Source organism: Chanodichthys erythropterus, chromosome 11 (genome assembly GCF_024489055.1).
Source record: "Chanodichthys erythropterus isolate Z2021 chromosome 11, ASM2448905v1, whole genome shotgun sequence".
Lineage (NCBI taxonomy): Eukaryota > Metazoa > Chordata > Actinopteri > Cypriniformes > Xenocyprididae > Chanodichthys > Chanodichthys erythropterus.
This window is the reverse complement of record NC_090231.1, coordinates 27,414,476-27,435,413: the sequence shown is the minus strand read 5'-3', so window position 1 is coordinate 27,435,413 and position 20,938 is coordinate 27,414,476. Positions and strand designations below refer to the sequence as shown.

Below are 20,938 nucleotides of genomic sequence, written 5' to 3'. Positions count from 1 at the left end.
TCTCTAGTTAAATGTAACATTTCCTATTTTAGGACAAAAAAATAAAAAATTACTCTCTTTCGCTGACTTTTGATCAGCAAGTCCTGCATACTGGGGTGATTGAAAAATTTCCGTGGAATCCAAAAAACTTCTACACTGATAAGCTAACTTTCTTGGAGTGCGAGTAGAGTGTCTCATCTGTCATATTCGACGACATGCTTTTATGTGGCAAAAGCAGCTTTGCACTATGTCTGCTTGCGTTTTATGACAGGTGGCAACAAAGTGTTTCGCACAAGTCCTGAAAAGTGAAGCCAAAGCATTTCAATTGCCCTCCCCAGTGGCTGGCAGCAGTATAGGTCATAAACCCCATTGTCTCCATTTAATTGAATACTATTACAAACTTCAAATATTTTTTTCCAAAGATGGTTAATGTCATTTTAGGTGGTTTGCATCACGATGATGTGTGTTCAAGTGTTTTCCAATAAGTATGGTTTATAAGTATTTATTTGTATTTATTTTACAATAAGTATTTATTTAAAGTATTTATAAGTATTTATTTGTCATGATAACGTCATGATTGACGGCTGTGCTAGTGATTGCGTCTACAGGAGTGGATGACACATAGAACACAAAACTGATGGGAACTGCTCCAATGGAGAACAGTGACTGGATCTAAAACCTTAAGATGACACAGTTACCGAAAGCAAAACCACACGCGAAAACCAGTGACGGACAACTGGTTGACCAGTCAGGTTCCGTTCACACGGTGTAAGTTTTCTGAGAATGCAGTTTTGAAAATATCCTGAAAATATTCAGTTGCGAGTTCAGTAATAAAATACGGTTGTTGCTCCCATAAATAACTGAACTGTGTGTGAACGGCATTGTATTAAAGGGATAGTTCAACCAAAAATTGCAATTTCTGTCATCATTTACTCTACTTCAAAACCTCTATGATTTTCTTTCTTCTGCTGAACACAAAAGATGATATTTTGAAGAATGTCGAAACCAAACAGTTAATGGGCCCCCATTGACTTCCATTGTATTTTTTTCCCCATACAATAGAAGTCAATGGGGCATTTTGTGCTCTTGTGCACATACCCAAAAGGAGGTTTTGTCAGATTTAGCTCACTTCTGAGTACAAATCTGTTCCCTGACTTTCACTGACTAAAAAGCTGAATTTCCATGACCTATAATGAATGGAAAAATAGGCCACTGTTGTGCTGAGCACTGAGCAACCAAAAATCAGATATAAAAATATTTTAAAATCATCCATTTGCAAGCTTTATTTACTTGTTCACAGACATTTTTAGTACAAAACAAAGTTAAACACTCATACACACTACTTTTTTTTTGTGCTTTTACCCGTTAAATGCACTTTGATATTTTTCTGTACTATTTCTACAGAAATTAATTTATAGTTTTTATCCTTTCAGGGAAAAACGCTCTAGAGCAGAGGTTCCCAAACTTTTTAGAGTGGAGTACCCCTGAGGCATTTACCATCCTTCTGCGTACCCCCTCTCTTCCACTTAGACTGCACCGGTTCCATTAAGGGACAATATTTGCCCCCTAAATTGACTTTCCAGTAAATTTTTTTAACCATTATAAATACCTTTACGACATTAATAATGTTTTAAATAAATAAATAAAAAATGTTCAATAGAGAAATATGCAATGATAACGTGAAAAGTTATTCTTTTAAATACTAAAACTGTCAGTAGGTGGTGGTTAGTCACTGTCTATGTGTTAGTCTTTTTTTTTTTATTATAACGAACAAGTGGCTGTATTTACAAATGAATCATTGAATCAATTGCTTTCACGAACGATTTGTTTAAAGCCGTAGATTCGTTCACGAAACAGAGCTGTGTGCTGTAGTTAGAGCAAATACTAAAAATACTATGAAGAACATCACTTTTTGTTTGTTGAACTGTTGTAAAATTTCACATTTGCAATCGTGTGGATATTTGGATTTGCATTCTTGCTCGTATAATATTATCAACATTAAAAACAAGAACTTAAAGATATATTTTGTATCATGAGTTTAAATCTTAAATTGAACTCTATACACTTTCTGTGCCAGGCTATTTTTGTTCTTCATGATAATAAGTAATAAATCTATAGGTACATTGTTGAGAATGGCGGTAATGTAGTACAATTTGCTAAGACAGCATAATCTGCAAGCAACCTATAGGCATCCGTATGCACGCTGCTTATGTGGCAATAGATGCAGACAGTTTTGACCGCAAAATAAATTAAAGAATTAAATGAACAGCAAAACTCAGCATTTTGTTCGTGTACCCCCTCCGTCACCTCACATACCCCAATTTGGGAACCACTGCTCTAGAGGATTTTCTGTTTGTCATCAAGTTCATCATTCAGTCTTTTTATTTCTTCACATTTAGTTTTTGCAGACCATCTTAGACTGTTTGACACTAGGCTATTTATGTAAAATAGTTATGATTATTTAAGTCTAAAATAATTATTTAATAATTATTAATTATTTAAGTCCTGGAAAACCTGTAATATTTTTACTTTAGAAGTAATGTTGGTAGTTTATCCAATGTGCATATATTAATTCATATTCATTCATTTTACCATGGTGAATTAACGACGGTAACTGCTACGCACGACCAATTTGAAAATTCTGTGCGACTGCCACTAGGGGGTGAAATGCGACAGTCGTATCCTAATGTTGTGTGCAGTGAAAAGGCGGCTAATCCGTGTCCTTTTTTTTTTTAGCTTACCGTGTATTAACCCGACGCAAAGAATATACACTAACAAGAAGCGACACTCAATAGAACGTTCCATGGCAGCACCGGTGCCCAGCAGCGGCCCTGCGTTTCTGCCATTTTGTGGTGAAAGCGAGTCGGCAGTCCACTAGTTTCTATGGCAATATCAGCTGCTTTGTTAAAAAAAAAAAAAAAAAGTACATTAAAACTGAAATCCAACCTGAATGATGACAATACAGAATAAAATACTATCACTAGTGATTATCAAATCCTTTTTACAGTTTATTTTACACACTTTGTGTTTAAGTCTTCCACTTTTTTCACAAAACCTTTGCTCTCTAGAAACCCAGTCAGTTTGGGTTAAAAGTCTTTGAAGTTCAAGTATTAGCATTATAAACACTGAATTATTACCAACATATGAAACTAAATTAAGGACATGCATCAGAAAAATTGGGAATGTTGGACAATAAATATATGAATATGCTTATTTTTGCAGTGTTGTCTAATGTCCGTTAAAGCAAAAGTGTCCAAAAGTGGGAATTATAAGATAACGGACACAGCAATGCATCATGTATTATAAGATTGTTATGTTTGTAGCGTGATCCATTAAAACATACATAGCCTATTTAAATTCATACTTAGATACTATTAATTAATATTACTCCACTAGGTATGAAATATATTGTTCGCTGCAAACATGATGATAATTATTAATTTACCATTAATAAATGTGTAAAGTTGCATAAAATAGAAATACTCAATAAAGTAGGCTAACTACGTTACCTCAGATGGATGAATGGTTGGATTCCACAACTAAAACTGTGGATAAATAAAACATATATAAGACAATACAACATTTACTGTAGGAGCCATACAATTGACTGGTGACTTAATTTAAAATACTGTTCTATTGCGCTTCTGATTTGGCAGTGAAATTCACTGATTTTGGGTGCATAAGATGTGAAGGATTCTATGGTCCAGTTAGTACTTTCAATCCCATAATGTTGGCCGCACTACCGGTACCCAAAAAGTACTCAAAGAGTCACCTCTTGGGTTCTATACACTTTGCCAGACATGACAAAGCTACACGAAGACAAAACCACTCATAATGACTGACTTTCAATGTCTGGAATAGAACTTTTAAAATTCCATGATATTCCAGAAATTCCATGATCCGAGGAAACCCTGGCACACACACACACAAACTAATCCACATGCTTACTACCACATAATGTTGCAGCACGCAGAAAAAGATGTTATGTTATGGGCAGATGCTCTGGTGTTTCTCAGAGAGTTTGTACTATATTACACTGGCAGGCCTCAATTCTTTGCAAAGTTTAGCTCAAAGACCTGCAGCTAAATTACCGTCATCACAAGGACACAAGAAAATGCCTCTCAGATTCAAATCAACTTCTATTATTGCCAACACTTGAGCTACAGAGAATCATTCAACTACAGAGCAAATAATTGCTTATCATATGGCCTAAAAATCTGAATGTGTCCCATTTACATTAATGATTATAACCTGAAGTCTGACAAGCTATTTTTGACAAGCTATTTTAACAAGTGCACTGTATTTCTAACAGATGTGTCCTCCTACCATTTTTGGATGGAAGAAAATTCTTCACTTTATCAAACTGATTTTGTGATATTTAAGCCAGAACACATAATTAAAGCAAGTACAAGTATTTTCTAAGAAGATGAAGTGCTTTTTCTAACAATTAAACCAGACTGCATTCAAATAATTATAGAGGAAAGAATTATATAGGCCAAAAAGAAAAAAAAGTTGACAAAAGCCCAGACGTACTTAATTAAAAGCTATGGCAAGAGCATGTCTAATGGAAATTTTTCGATCTTAAGTGTTTTCTAGAACAATGAGCTTCCACACATTGAGAATGAGCATTACTCAGTTATATGGCTGCTGCACAATATATGAACTTCTAATGGGCTACAAAATCAATAGCACAGTTTATTTGACATCTAATACCTATAACGGACATCTTGTATTTGTAATTAGACTGCACTGATGTATCAGAGGGAATGTGTACTGTGGGAGGACAGAAGAATGCACTCGGGGCTCTGTAGGGCAGTGGCAGCAGCCTGCTGGGAAGTGAAGAGGGCTTCTGACCAGGGGGTCAGTTTTCTGCTCAGCTGACATGGTCCAGCTCTACCTCCCGCTATTTCCCCATGTACTTTAGTGGTCCTGTAGCATACCTGATCCTATGTGCTCTGATATATAACAACTGCTGACTTTCTTCTTCAGATTACAAAAGATACAATACTTCTATGACAATACTAATCTGTGATCAATGTCGGTTAACATTCCAATCAAAGAAACTTTGTAAGCCGTGTGGATCTAACAAAAAATGTCCTTGTTTTAAGTACAGACTGCTTAAAATTTAAGTCTACTGTAACTCAACTTGGTTATCAATTTTTAATAAAAATATTTCAAAAAAATCTATGTTGAAAGCATAAGAAGAATTTATACTACAGTGTAGCAGTACTGTGCTGTGGTTTTCATGGCCATAAAGGCCTGTTAACAGCAAGAAAAAAACTATAACAGTAACTATAATAGCTACACATGGTCCACACCAATGGACAATAACATTCTGTTTATTACAAGCGTACACTTCACTTATGCTCTGTGAACATACATAATTGAAGAACACACATTAAAATAGGAAAACAAATTGCTCTGAAAGTTATTCCAACAATATAATTCCACTGTGTCGTTATCATTACAGTGGTCTGGATTCATTCTTAGTGTGAATGGGCCAACTTTCTAATTTGGCTGAGAACACTTCATATGATCACTGCTTGGGACACTCATGACTGCCCCTTTGCACAGAACAGAAGAGCACAAACAATTAGAATGAACTCTGCAAATAGTGTTGTATGGCAAATCTTTTCCATCCACTTTTCTTTGGGGTACTTGATAATAAAAACGATAAGCCACAATAAGCCATATTTTGCAGAACACTGCAAAGCCAGAGACTTTTTCCGGGGTGTTTGGGCCAAAGCCGGGGATTCTGTAATTCAAGCAGTGTAAGGGGATTTCCAAAACAATTGTGTGTGTTTGAATATCTTTAACAAAAACCTAACAAAATATTTATTGTCCTCAGAAAAAGCCATCTGATTGAACTGATGTATTTTACAACATAGTACTATAGACAACAGTGCTGCTGAAATCAGTTTTTATTGCCCTGTCTTTGGGAGATCTGAGTATCTAAAAATGTCTGGGTCTTCAACAGAACTGACAAACAAAACTCTCAATCCTCAACCATCAACAGATCCTCAGCAAATCTGGCTCGTCTGTGTTAAGAGATAAGTGAAGGTCAAACTGAATTTTATAAGGATTGACTTTGATTTTTTTTTAATCTTCACACTGCAACAAACAGCATTCACAACACTCATTTTCTTGTGTGTATCTATGGCATTATTTTACTGACAAATGTCGAGAGCACATTATTGTGACACGAGAGCACATACATGTAATGCGCGAGCGCGAATCTCTCCGCTCGCGCGTGGATTTCCTTTGCTCTCGCACAGTTTACAGTGTTCTCATATGAACGCTCTCTCCTCTCGCTCAGATATTGTGTGTGCGCGCTCAAACTGTGTCCTGCGTGTTCGCGAATCTCTCCATACTCTTGCATTAGAAATTAATTTGTTTATGGATTAAAACGCTGTCAAAAGTTATCAACCAATCAGAATAGACAACTGATCGATCAGTGTATATTCGGACTATAAATTGTTATGTGCAATACTTGTGTTATTATTTAATGTTTGCAACACAGAAATAGCAATAGTGTGTTGTTGAAAACACTTTGTGAAGCTGTTTAAAACATATAGCTTCCACGACCACTGTTTTCAGCGGCAATGCAAAAGCAGGTTTAAATATTTCAATATGATTGTAATTTCAAAGGTTTAATAAACAGCTGAATCATTGTCATTTAGGAATAAGATTGCATTCTTTTGATTAATCGTGCATACATAAAAGCTTATACCAGAAGTATTTTTGTATGCCATATTGTTACGGAACTGTGTAAGCCTGAATATTGTTTATTTGGTTTATTGTTATATGTGTGTGTGTGTGTGTTTTTTTTGCTTTGTTTTGTTTTGTTTCTGTCAAGCGGGATATCACGGGATGGCTCCACCTCTCTCTGCCGGGATTGGGTTACAATTACTGAGCAAGGGTTTAAAACCATCTCTTCCGTTTCCTGCCGGCGAGTTGTTGCGGCTTCGGGCAAGTCGCACCTCTCCTGCCTCCTCTCCAGCCGCCAGACCACCTTTTTTTTATGTTGTGCATTAACCTTGATTATGTTATTTTTGGTTACAGTGAAGGTGTTCTGTAGGGATGACCTGCCCTTTTCTTTTGAAACTAAGTTCGCTCTGTTTTTGCTAGAGTAGTAAGGGTAATTTGTTGTATTTTATTTTGATACATTGAGGGAAGTTATTTTGGATATTCTTGTTTTTTTTTATTACCCGTTTTGTTTGTTATTTTGGGCCTTGGGTCTTCCTGAAGTTTATGCACCCACTGGTTTAAGTTATCCTGGAAACTTTCAAATGTTTATCACATAATTTCTTTCATCTTAATAAAACGTCAATCGTTTTTTTCTTGAATCCTGAATCTAGTGTTTTTTTTTTTTTTGGTCTGACGACTGGGGAAGGCATCCCTTTTCTTTTTTTTTTTTATTGCGATTAAACCTAGACTGGTCGTAATAATATTTTATACCAGACTTCAAAAGAAATTATCGTAAGTATGATTTGCCTTGCTGGTGAGTATTTTGTTTTGCTTTATTGTCTGATTGGCGGTTTTTACTTGTGAAGGGGGGAGTAATTATGGAGTTTAGTATCGAGGCTTTTAAGCAGTGTCCTACTGTAGAGGCTTTGCGTTCATGCCGTAAATCTGATTTAATTCTTGTTGCTGATTATTATGATATAGCTGTATCTAAAGTAGCTTCTAAACAGGCAATAAGAGATGTGGTGCAGGAAAATTTGGTGACGGCGGGGGTTTTGAAAATCGAGCCAGAGTTACGGGATGTCGGAGCAGAAGCTTCAGTTCAAATTCCGACGGCAGATCAGGATCCATTGGTAGGTCTAAAAACAGAAGATCTGAAATTGGCAATACGACTTAAAGAGCTTGATTTACAAGTTAAGCGGCAAGAACACAATACACAGCTTCTGCGCGTCAGGCAGTGTGAACTAGAAGCTCGCCGCATCTCGACTGTGCCGGTGAGTGTATCACAAACCCCTATAGCGTCTGTACCCAGTATTTCAGCGAGCGTTCCATCTGTTGTTTCTCCTGCTCCGCACCCATACCCTACAAGTATGGGTGAGTTTGATATCAGTAAGCAGATTCGTTTAGTCCCTGCTTTTAGAGAAGCTGAGATTGATTCTTACTTCAGCGCGTTTGAGCGAATAGCTGTCGCTTTGCATTGGCCACGAGAGATTTGGTCACTCTTGCTGCAATGCAAACTGACTGGTAAAGCTCAAGAAGTTTGTGCAGCTCTGTCTATCGAGGAGAGTTTAGAGTATGATGTTTTGAAAGCCTCGGTTCTTCGGGCGTACGAGCTTGTCCCCGAAGCTTACCGTCAAAAGTTCCGTGGACATTTGAAAGCCGCCAACCAGACTTTTGTTGAGTTCGCCCGTGAAAAGGGAACTCTTTTTGATAAATGGTGTCAGTCCAGCAAGGTAAATAACTTTGAGCAGCTTCGTGAGCTCGTGTTGTTGGAAGATTTTAAAAACGCGTTGCCGGACAAGATTGTGTTACATTTGAATGAACAGAAAGTAAACACGTTAGCGCAAGCAGCTGTTTCAGCTGATGAATTTGTATTGACCCATAAAAATATTTTTGTTCTGTCTGTGCGCCGTGAATCTTCTCAAACTGGAGCTGAAAAGAATTCGAAAACTGTAAAAATTGCTATACCGAATCAGGGTGAAACACGTGAGTGTTTTTATTGTCATGAGGCTGGTCACCTCATTGCTGGTTGCCCCGCTTTGAAAAAGAAAAATCAGTCTCCAAAACGTCAGGCACCGAAGGGTGTAGGATTTGTTCGCGTTACGAGTCCGCCAGCTGATTCTGATGTGCAAGGAGTTGATCCTGGATATGACCCGTTTGTTTCTAGCGGTGTAGTTTTTTTTACTGGACAAGAGGGAGATAAGATCCCAATTCGCATTCTCAGAGATACTGGGTCGGCTCAGTCATTTGTGCTGGGCAGTATTCTACCGTTTACTATGGATTCGTATTGTGGTTCCGATGTGCTGGTTCAAGGGATTGAACTAGGAATAGTCAGAGTTCCTTTACATTATGTTAACATTCAATCTGACCTTGTCTCCGGTCTCGTTAAAATTGCTGTTCGTTCGCAACTACCTATTAAAGGGGTTGATTTGATTCTCGGTAATGACCTCGCGGGTGGAAAAGTATTGCCGTTTCCCGAAGTAATTGAGGATCCGCTTTCTGAACCACGAGATGTTGTAGACTCAGCTTCGAACTTAACTTCCGTATTTCCTGCATGCGTGATTACGCGAGCGCAGTCACGTAAATATAGTGACGTGGTGGAACTTTCAGATAGCTTCCTGGCTTCTTCTGATAGCGCTGATGTTGGCCAGGAATTCCCCGTAGCGGTAGAATGTAAGCATGCTGAGTCGCTGTCCATTATACCTGGTGCTGAAATTGATCTGTCTTCGACTATTGATAGGGTCACTCTAGCGAATGCGCAAAAACATGATAATTCACTGGCTCGCTGCAGAGCTGCCGTTGTGAAAAAGGAAGATGTGTTGGAGAGACCTGTAGCTTATTTTTGGGATGAGGGGTTATTGATGCGAAAAAGAACACCAGCAATTTGTGAATGTGAAGCTGATGCAGTCTATCAGATAGTGGTTCCCACTCAGTTTCGCTCTCACGTGTTGATGTTGGCTCATGACCACAGCTTTTCAGGTCATTTGGGCGTTACGAAAACATACTACCGCATTTTGCGTCACTTCTTTTGGCCCGGTTTGAGATCAGATGTGGCGAAATACTGCCGGTCATGTTATACTTGTCAAATTGTGGGCAAGCCGAATCAGTCAATTTCCCCAGCACCTCTTTGCCCCATTCCCGTAGTAGGTGAGCCGTTCGAGCGGGTGATTCTGGACTGTGTTGGTCCTTTGCCAAGGACTAAGTCCGGACATAAGTTTATACTAACTATGATGTGCTCTAATACCCGTTTCCCGGAAGCTGTGCCTTTACGCTCTATAAAAACCAAGGGAATCTTGCGAGCTTTAACGAAGTTCTTCTCTACCTTTGGTTTACCAAAGGTTGTGCAGACTGATCAGGGCACAAACTTTATGTCTCGGTTATTTAAACAAGTGTTATCTCAACTTGATATAAAACATGAAGTATCCAGCCCGTACCATCCAGAATCGCAGGGCGCGCTGGAACGGTTCCACCAAACTTTAAAATCAATGTTGCGTACTTTTTGTACTCAGTCTGAAAACGAGTGGGATGAGGGTTTACCCCTATTATTGTTTGCTGTTCACAAGAATCGCTCGGCTTTAGTCCCGCCGAATTAGTTTTCGGCCATACAGTGAGGGGTCCGCTAAAGTTACTGAAAGAAAAAATGTTGGGTAGTAAATCCAGTGATGCTATTAATATCTTGGATTATGTTAGTTCATTTCGTGAACGGTTGCACCGTGTGTGTGAATTAGCTCGTGTCTCCATGGCCTCTGCTCAAGGAAAAATGAAGACACGATTTGACAAAAAAGCTGTTGCACGCTCTTTTAATCAGGGCGACATGGTATTGGTTTTGCTCCCTATTCCTGGTTCAGCGTTGCAGGCGAAGTTTTCTGGCCCGTATGTGATTGATGCCAAACTTAATGAAACGGATTATGTAATTCGTACACCTGACCGTAAAAGGAAAACTCGCGTCTGTCACGTAAATATGCTGAAGCTGTATGTTCCGCGTGACAGCGAAGTGAAGAGTTCTCTTGTTCCATCTGTACCTGTGTCTGTTAAACCTGTGCCTGTCTCTGATTGTCCTGACACAGATGGTTTGACAATACGAAGTGTCTCTGTCACCGGCGCTCGTTTGCAAAACTCCGAGATTCTTAAAGATTTGAGGTCTCATTTGTTATATCTGTCTGAAGCCCCTCGAGCAGATATTTGTCATCTAATCCAGTCATATCTAACTCTGTTTTCTGATGTACCCTCCCGAACGACTGCAGTATGCCATGACATTGACGTTGGAGATCACCCACCAATTAAAGTCTTTGACTTTAAATCTCGCAAAATGCGAGTTTGGAAGGGCTACAGTGACGTATTTGGGCAAGCAGGTCGGTCAAGGTGAAGTTCGTCTTGTGGCCGCCAAAGTGCAGGCTATTGTACAATTTCCTGTTCCGAATACTAAACGGCAGTTGAGGCGTTTCCTTGGTATGGCAGGATACTATCGAGGATTCTGTAAAAATTTCTCTGATGTGGTGTTACCTTTGACCAACTTGCTTTGTCAGAATAAAGAGTATGTATGGTCTGATGAATGTCAAATTGCCTTTGAGGCTGTTAAGTCATTACTGTGCAGTACGCCGGTACTCTCTGCCCCTAATTTTTCGACGTCATTCAAGCTGGATGTGGACGCAAGCGCTACTGGCGCTGGTGCCGCTCTCCTACAGGAGGATGTGCATGGAGTTGATCACCCTGTGTGTTATTTTTCAAGGAAATTTCTGAAGCATCAGTTGAATTACAGCACAATCGAGAAGGAAGCTTTGGCGTTATTGCTGGCATTACAGTACTTTGAGGTGTATGTGGGGTCAAGTTCATTACCCCTTGTGGTATTCACAGACCATAACCCGTTGGTTTTTCTGTCCCGCATGCGTAATTCTAATCAACGTATAATGCGTTGGGCATTAATCATACAGGAGTTTAATCTAGACATTTGCTATAAGAAAGGAAAAGAAAATGTTTTGGCCGATACTTTGTCTCGTGCGGTGTAATCAACTGTGCGTTGATTTTTAGCGGTGGGGGTGTTACGGAACTGTGTAAGCCTGTATATTGTTTATTTGGTTTATTGTTATATGTGTGTGTGTGTGTTTTTTTTGCTTTGTTTTGTTTTGTCTCTGTCAAGCGGGATATCACGGGATGGCTCCACCTCTCTCTGCCGGGATTGGGTTACAATTACTGAGCAAGGGTTTAAAACCATCTCTTCCGTTTCCTGCCGGCGAGTTGTTGCGGCTTCGGGCAAGTCGCACCTCTCCTGCCTCCTCTCCAGCCGCCAGACCACCTTTTTTTTATGTTGTGCATTAACCTTGATTATGTTATTTTTGGTTACAGTGAAGGTGTTCTGTAGGGATGACCTGCCCTTTTCTTTTGAAACTAAGTCCGCTCTGTTTTTGCTAGTGTAGTAAGGGTAATTTGTTGTATTTTATTTTGATACATTGAGGGAAGTTATTTTGGATATTCTTGTTTTTTTTTATTACCCGTTTTGTTTGTTATTTTGGGCCTTGGGTCTTCCTGAAGTTTATGCACCCACTGGTTTAAGTTATCCTGGAAACTTTCAAATGTTTATCACATAATTTCTTTCATCTTAATAAAACGTCAATCGTTTTTTCTTGAATCCTGAATCTAGTGTTTTATTTGTCCATCAATTTTCTATGTTTTTTTTTTTTTGGTCTGACGACTGGGGAAGGCATCCCTTTTCTTTTTTTTTTTATTGCGATTAAACCTAGACTGGTCGTAATAATATTTTATACCAGACTTCAAAAGAAATTCACTATAGGTGGTATATTTGATCTCAACATTTTATGTGTTTAGGGAATGATGATCTGACCCTGATCTTGTTCTGTCTTAAATCAGAAGATATTTTTGGTAATAATTTACAATAAGATTTCATTAACATTAGTTAACCGCATTAGTTAACATGAACTAATAACGAACTGCACTTCTACAGCATGTATTAATCTTTGTTAATATTAATTTCAAAATTTACTAATACATTATTAAAATCAAAAGTTGTACTTGTTAACATTAGCAAATGCACTGTGAACTAACAAACAGCTGTATTTTTAACTAAAGTTAACAAAGATTAATAATTACAGTAATGTATTGCACATTGTTAGTTCATGTTAGATAATACATTAAATAACGTTCCCAAATAAAAACCTTATTTTAAAAAGTTTCCTATTTTTTATATAAATTTCAACAAGTACACAAAACGTACAACCACAATAACTTTAAGAACCTTTTTGTTTGTTTGTTTAGATAAATTGGGGTTTGACCTGTAATGTGATGCAGTTAGACTAGGTTTGATTAATATTATTAAATTGTAAATTAAATATCCATCTTTGTCAAAAGAATTCCAGGCACAGTTCACTCTCAGCCAATAAGATTCCATGTAGCATTTTCATTCAATCAGTCGTCTATTCTGATTGGTTGATAACTTTGGACAGCGTTTAATCCATAAGCAAATTAATTTCTAATGCAAGAGCACGGAGAGAATCGTGAGTGCGCAGGACACAGTTTGAGCGCGTACACGCAATATCTGAGCGAGAGGAGAGACCGTTCATAAGAGAGCACTGTATATTTGAGAGTGTGCATCCAGTTTTGCGCGAGAGCAAAGGAAATCCATGTGCGAGCGGAGAGATTCATGCTCGCGCATTACATGTATGTGCTCTTGTGTCACAATAATGTGCTCTTGACATTTGTTAGTAAAATGATGCCATATATATCTGGCTATGTGTACATACCCTGAGGGATGCTAACCTATGTTTTCTTGAGATTGAAGATTCTCACAGACTGAACAGATGTTAGTGACTAAGTGCTGCCAGGTGTGAGATCAAGCCTAGATAGCAAGAATCACTCTGCAATCTTGTAATCAGCCCTGGGTAATCGCCAAGAGCTTCCAGTAACGCTCATGACAGAGAAAGAAAGAGAGAGGTAGGGAGGAAAATAACTCTAATATGTGACCAATTTCCTCTCCTGTCCATGGCATCTGCCCTCCATCAGCTGCACTCTTGTGCTCAGTGGAGTGCTCACTATTACCTTTCTCTACAGCTACTCTATCACGGTGCAGCCTTTCCCCTCATTTCTTCAGCACTGTGGGGTATTGAGGCATTTTGTGTTTCTGTTCAGGTGGATGGGCTCATGGCAAATATTAAGTCTCAGAAAGAACACATGCCTTTCTGGAAAATCCCACAGAAAACACCATTGAAAACAATTCAATCAGAATATAATTCAGGGAATCACAATCGTATTTTTTGTCGATTATTCTTGTTTAAATGCAAAACTCATTCATCTCTTAAGACTATGAAACATGTTGAGAGGATTGACATGTAAAGGGATCAGCGGTGAATGGCTCATTCTAAGGTAATAAAAACAGTTCATTATGTAAGGTCTTTATAACCCACTGAAAACATAGTTATGTATGTTATTTTGCATTTCTGTCAATAGATCCTTCTAAAATTTACACATTGTACCTTTAATGGCTGTGATGCATTCCCTTCAACCACTCACCATTACTGATCTCGGGCAAGTCAAATTTGGTGAAGTCCCACCACTGCAGACGATATGTTGTGTTAGCAATGTTGCTGGCTACTGCAGATTGACCATCTCCAATTACAGCACCTTTAAACAGACACATACACAAAAAAAGTCAGTCGCATATTACTTATAAAACAATTTAAAAAATCCTCAATCATTCAATATTTCCATGTAAATAGGTTGATAATGCACATTCCTTACACTACCGTTCAAATGTTTGGTTTCTAAATATATCATGGTTTCTAAAATAGAACATTTTAAATTGTAATAATACTTCACAATATTACTTTTTAACTAATAGAATGCAGCCTTGTTGAGCATAAGAGACTTAATTCAAAAACATTAATAAATCTTACCAACCCCAAACTTTTGAACGGTAGTGACCACAACAACAGATTACAAGAACAAGGAAAATCTAACAGCATTCAACTGAAGAGATTGTTGTGTTTTGTTGCGGTTTACATAGAGTCTCAGAGTGCAACCCCAAGGTCTAAACACTCAAGCAAAACACAGGAAAATTAATAACATGGGCCCTACTAATACTGGTCAAACCCACTGTGCATATTCTTGTTAGGTTAAGAGGATAGCAGATAAAAAATAACAAACAAAAATCAGGCGAAAGTTTTGCATATATCCATATTTGATAAATCTACAAATCCGCTTCTGCATCTGATCTAGACAATAAAAATAAAGCCTTGTTTTGCCTCAGGAATCTCTATCTGCGATAACTTCTTCCACTAAGAGTCCCTCAATGGTTATATTAACCATATTACACTCCGGGCACTTAGCAAATCAGACAACACACTCGCGACTGAATTTAATACAGGTCTCTGCCTGCAACATAACTCTTCTCTGAGGTAAACAAGGAAATGTCAGGCTGTCCTCTCCAGTGCTCAGCCTTGTCACCATAATTACAGAAGGGAAGAGGGAAGGCTTTGGCCAAACAGTACACTTAGAGGTCCATTTGCCAGTAGAGGGTCGATCCTGGGCCTGGCTAACAGATTAGATTTGCCTGTTATGACCTGAACTCAAGGAGACGTAATGCAGACATAAATATCTATTACGCAGCTTCCCCCTGCACTCTGCTGTCTGCCCATTATGGCCCACAGACACCCAGGTGCAGTAAGCTGGCATTTGGACCGGGCTTTCAGGAGCTGCTCTAACAGCCATGGGCTAATGAGCTGGAGAGCTTCCCTCACTATAAAAGACCCTTTGGGAAACAAAATGATATGGACTTTACACTAAACCTAACCTGAAATACAACACATCTAAGAGTGCTCTGTAGGAAAACAGAAAGTAGGCTGTGTGTAAATAAAAGCACATATCATATTACACTACTATTAAAATGTTTGGTGTCTGTAATAATTTTAAATATTTTTCTCTTCTCTTTTATGTTTACAAAGGCTGTATTTATTTGGTAATTGTAAACACTGTAATACTGCGAAATATTATTACAATTTAAAATAACTTTTCTATTGAATGTTTTAAAATGTAATTTATTCCTGTGACCAAAGCTGAATTTTCAAGTCATTACTCCAGTCTTCAGTCTTCACATGATCCTTCAGAAATCATTCTAATATGCTGATTTAGTGCTCAAGAAACATTTCTTATGATTGTCAATGTTGAAAACAGTTGTGCTGCTTGATATTTTAGCAGAAACTGCATGAAAAAGTTTGTGAACCCCTTGCAGAATCTGTGAAAATGAGAATTATTTTAATAAAATAAGAGGGATAATAAAAAATGCATGTTATTTTTTGTTTAGTACTGTCCTGAGTAAGATATTTTACATAAAGATGTTTGCATTTATTTCACAAGACAAAACAATAACTGAATTTATTAAAATAACCCTATTCATAAGTATGTGAACCACTGATTCTAATACTGTGTGTGGTTACCTGATGATCGACGTTTTGTGATGGTTGTTCATGAGTCTCTTGTTTGTCCTGAGCAGTTAAACTGAGCTCTGTTCTTCAGAAAAATCCTCCAGCTCCTGCAGATTCATCAGTTTTCAAGGATTTTTTGCATATTTAAACCCTTTCCAGCAGTGACTGTAGGATTTTGAGATCTCCTCCATGAGAGACTCAAGGCTGGTGCGCCTCCCAGGTGTAGCTCGTTAACTCTCACACCACCGGCCTCGCGCCATTCCCTCACGGCTCTCGCCCGCCCTGGTCGCCACACATTTTTCATTTAGTACTGCCCTTCGGAACCAACAGAAGATACTTGCATGTTTCCCGGCAGAAAAATTAAGTACAATTTACCTTGATATTTGAATTCAAAGTTTTCACCCCTCGGCTCTTAATGCATCGTGTTTCCTTCTGGAGCATCAGTGAATGTTAGAACCTTTTTTAATAGTTGAGTTTGAGTCCCTCAATTGTCCTCAGTGTGAAAAGATGAATCTCAAAATCATACAGCCACTGCTGGAAAGGGTTCAAATATGCAAAAATGCTTGAAAACTGATGAATCTGCAGGAGCTGGAGGATTTTTCTGAAGAACAGAGCTCAGTTTAACTGCTCAGGACAAACAAGAGACTCAGAGATGAACAACCATCACAAAACATAAAAACAGTCGTAGATCATCCAGGTAACCACACACATTATTCATACACAAACATCTTTTATGTAAACTATCTTACTCAGGACAGTACTAAGCAAAAAATAACATGTATTTTTTAGTATCCCTCTTATTTTATTAAAATAATTCTCATTTTCACATATTCTGCAAAGAGTTCACATACTTTTTCATGCCACTGTAAATGTCTTTACTGTCACGTTTGATCAATTGAATACATCTTGCTGAATAAAAGTATTAATTTCTTTCTATTTTTTTTAAAGAACATTTTTCTTACCTCAAACTTTTGAATAGTGGTGTAAGTCTTAGCCATAACAACAGAGACATTTTATGACAAAGGAAGGATTTGAAGGGGAAGCATTTACAGGGAAAGATAGAATGATGGACAGAACTGAGATGAGTGTGTTCATTGAAACGGAATACTCAAAGTCTTTACACTCATAAGTGCAGGTCAACAACAGGGCAAATCACAAAAGAAACTGCAATAAAAAAAGTTCTTAATATGACAGAGACGTAAAAAACATCCATGTGAAACAAAGTCATCTTCAGAAAATAAAGGAGATAAAAATTAATTTTACTGTAACATGGTTTAATTTTAGAGACAGTTTAGAGGAGTGGGGTGGAACAGATGAGGAACAGACAGAGTTTACAAGAATTAACTACACTTACGTGACAAATTTTTACAAATTTTTTTTTTTAAAAAAGCACTAGGATGAGGGTGAGGGATTAAGTATTTATCATCTGTCACAGTGCAGTTATGAGCTAAACCTTTTTCACAGCCATCGTTTTCCTCAGACGCACAACAAATTGCCTGAAAATTTTTTGGGGGTGCTGAGTGCTTGAGGAGAATTTTATAAAGGTAGACAGAGGCTGCAGAGACAATGGGGGACATATTCATGTACATTATCACAGTCATTTACACATTCACATATTTCAAAACACCCATTTCAAAAGAACCCATTTCACTGCAACACCATGACTGTAGGGACAGTTCACCCAAAAATATCCATCATTTACTCACCCTCATGTCACTTGCATGAGTTTCTTTCTTTTGTGGAACAAAAAAGGTATTCTGAGAAAGGTATAAGAGGAAGATATATATATAGGAAAATATTTTGATAGAATTGGGTGAACTATCCTCAACATTATACTGCTACTAATAATTCACATTATATTACAGTCAATGTGCTCACAGTTTTGAGATGTCAAAAATAAGCTAATCTGATATTTACACATTTGTTTGTCACTTGAAGCAATATGGATGCTATAATCATATTCAGTCACTGTAACAATTCCATTGGAAGACATATTGCCACTCATTTGATAACGATAGGATTCAATTATTCAAAAACGCTGCTTCAGTTTCGCCTTGTGGAGAGAGAAAATTAAATTGAGACTAACTGAAATTGAACCAAATAAATAAAAAAAGTATATGAGCAAATAGGAATATGTTAACACTATATTGTGTATAACAACATCAATGATACATTGTGTTTTAACAACAACGATACTCAAACACGCACTCAAATGGCCACATGTAATCTTATATCACTTTAATAAGTCTAATTTATAGAGGACTGCAAAGAGCGAAAGAGAGAAGAAGTATTTTCTAGGTGGTTACTCTGTCATGTAGTGTTGTAGTACTCGAGACCGGTCTTAAGACCATTTTTTGAAGGTCTTGGTCTTGTCTTGGTCTCAGACTAAAATGACTCAGGATTTTATTTCAAGACCGGTCAAGATCACAACTGTGGGGATATTGCTAAATTGCCATTGCATTGTCTGGTTTCTTTTGTTAACATCATTAATTTGATTGGAGTTTTTCAATTAATTGGTACAGCTCTATATATTGTCTTATTATTTTAATTGTAATTACTGATCAAAAATAAGAAATTTCTTTAGGCAGTAAATGTGGATCTTTCAGATGAATTTGAGGAGTGCTAGTCTGGTCTTGACTTGGTCTCAACACGCACTTGGGTCTCGACTTGTTCTCGGTTTAGGTGGTCTTTACTACAACACTACGTGTCAGATGTAGTTCAGAAAGAAGAGTCTGTCAGGTGGATGAACAGTAGACAAACCACCAAGACACACTGCCATAAACTCTCTACCTCAACCATTGCTCAAAAATTCATGTCACATTCTCTTATCCTGTTCACTTAATATTTTATGAATCTCAAAAATATAGTGTCAGATGTTAAAATGATTCTCTGTTAAACTAGGCAAATGCACTGGGGGACAACTTGAAAGTTTGGATCATTAGTTTAACAGGTCTCAGAGTCTTGGCAGGATCAGCGCTTCCAGCCATGCTGGCTGATTAAACTTCTGCTCAAGACCAATTACAATCTCAGCACTCACAGGCAGTTAGCACTGAGGAGGTCAGGTCTGCACCTTTTCACACAGAGCAGGAAAGCTGTTACAACTGTTAACTAGTCACCAATCCAGCTGGCTTGAGTACTGCAATGTTATCTGGCTACAGCTCAGCAGCCCAGTATGTCATAACGCTGTGTCATCTGGAGAGATTTTGATTGCATGAACAACAGCCCTGACAAGCTGCATCCTCTTTCACTTTACCCAGAGGCTACCACTCTCAAAAGGCAACAGTATCAAAGGGATGAAATGCAAAATCATTTGAAAATGAACTCTCCCCCCCCCCAGTCTGTCAGTTAATCAAACATGTTGTCTCTTCAATCTGGCAAATCATCATTTGCCCTTCAGCAAAGCTTTTACAGACAAAAGTTTTCTCTTTTGTCTGTAAATCACATTTGTTTAAGCAATCTCTATTTGATGATGTGATTTGACAGAATATTTTAATCATGTTCGGAATAGCACACTAGTCAAAACATTTTTAAACAAATGGAGTAATTGTGCAAAAAAATGTATGCACTACAGTTGCAAAGTTTGGGTCTGGTAAGATCTTTTAATTCTCTCTTATGATCACCAAGGCTGTATTTATTTGACCAAAAAATACAATAAAAACAGTAAAATTGTGCAATACTATTACAATTTGAAATATATTTATATATTTTAAAATGTTATTTAATCTTGTGATGCAAAGCTGGATTTTCAGCATCATTATTCTAGGCTTCAGTGTTACATGATCCTTCAGAAATTATATTAATGTGCTTATTTGCTGCTCAAGAAACATTTATTATTATTATCAGTGTTGGAAACAGTTGTATGCAGTTTTTTCAGGATCATTTGATGAATATAAAATTCAAAAGAATAGCATTTATCTTTTGTAACATTATACACTACTATTCAAAAGTTTGAGGTCAGTAAGATTTTTTTTATAGATTTATTTATTTGGAAAGAATATAATGCTTTAATTCAGGAAGGATGAATTAAATTGAAGTAAAGAATGTTACAAAAGATTTCTATTTCAATAAATTATGTTTATTTGAACTTTCTATTCATCAAAGAATCTTGAAAAAAAAGTACATAATTGTTTTCAACACTGATAATGTTTCTTGAGCAGCAAATAAAAAAAGAATGATTTATGAAGAATCATATGACACTGAAGACTGGAGTAATGATGCTAAAAATACAGCTTTGATCACAGGAATAAATAACATTTTACAATATATTCAAATAGAAAACAGTTATTTTAAATTGTAAAAATATTTAACATAAGCTAGTATTTTATTCCTTACATAGCTGTGGTTCCTCTCAACAGCATCTCAGACTCAGAATCCTCTTATACATATAGCAGGAAATAGTTAGGATAGGATATGTATAATAGGTAGGATAGGATATGTGACCCCTGACTTCTGATTCTGTTGCTAATGTTAAAGAAGAAAAGAGCAGCTGAGGGGCATTACTGATGCTGCACCTCTCAAAAACGGGTCACTTCCTGGAGCTGCCCAGAAAGACAAAGACAAGAAACAAGAAAAAATGTGAGGGAGAGAAAAAGAGAGAGACCTCACCTGAACTCTCCATAGACTCAGCTGTGTTTTAAGAGCGGCTCTACTGAGTGTTTTTAAAGAACAATTACCCGAGGGAGTCTTTGTATGGCATGTGGTGCGTGTGCTAAACGAGGTCATCATAAGTGTCCCATACAATAACTAAATTTAGGACGACTACCAAGAAAAGTGTGTTTCTTCGTGAAAAAAACTAATTACATCAGTGCTTTTCAAAATGGTTGAAATTTACTTCACACACCAAA

At 37.5% G+C, this 20,938-nt stretch overlaps 1 protein-coding gene across 4 annotated transcripts in view; it reads right to left on the bottom strand.

Moving 5' to 3' along the window:
- ambra1a (autophagy/beclin-1 regulator 1a) overlaps window positions 1-20,938 on the bottom strand; it is a 98,168-nt gene that overhangs the window by 55,409 nt on the left and 21,821 nt on the right. For all 4 annotated transcript variants that reach the window (XR_010896519.1, XM_067402206.1, XM_067402207.1 and 1 more), the window contains one exon: window positions 14,185-14,295. Coding sequence is in view for 3 of the 4 variants with exons in the window: in XM_067402206.1 (XP_067258307.1) it covers window positions 14,185-14,295 (111 nt within the window). In the remaining variant the exon portion in view is untranslated. The remainder of the gene's footprint in view (window positions 1-14,184; window positions 14,296-20,938) is intronic.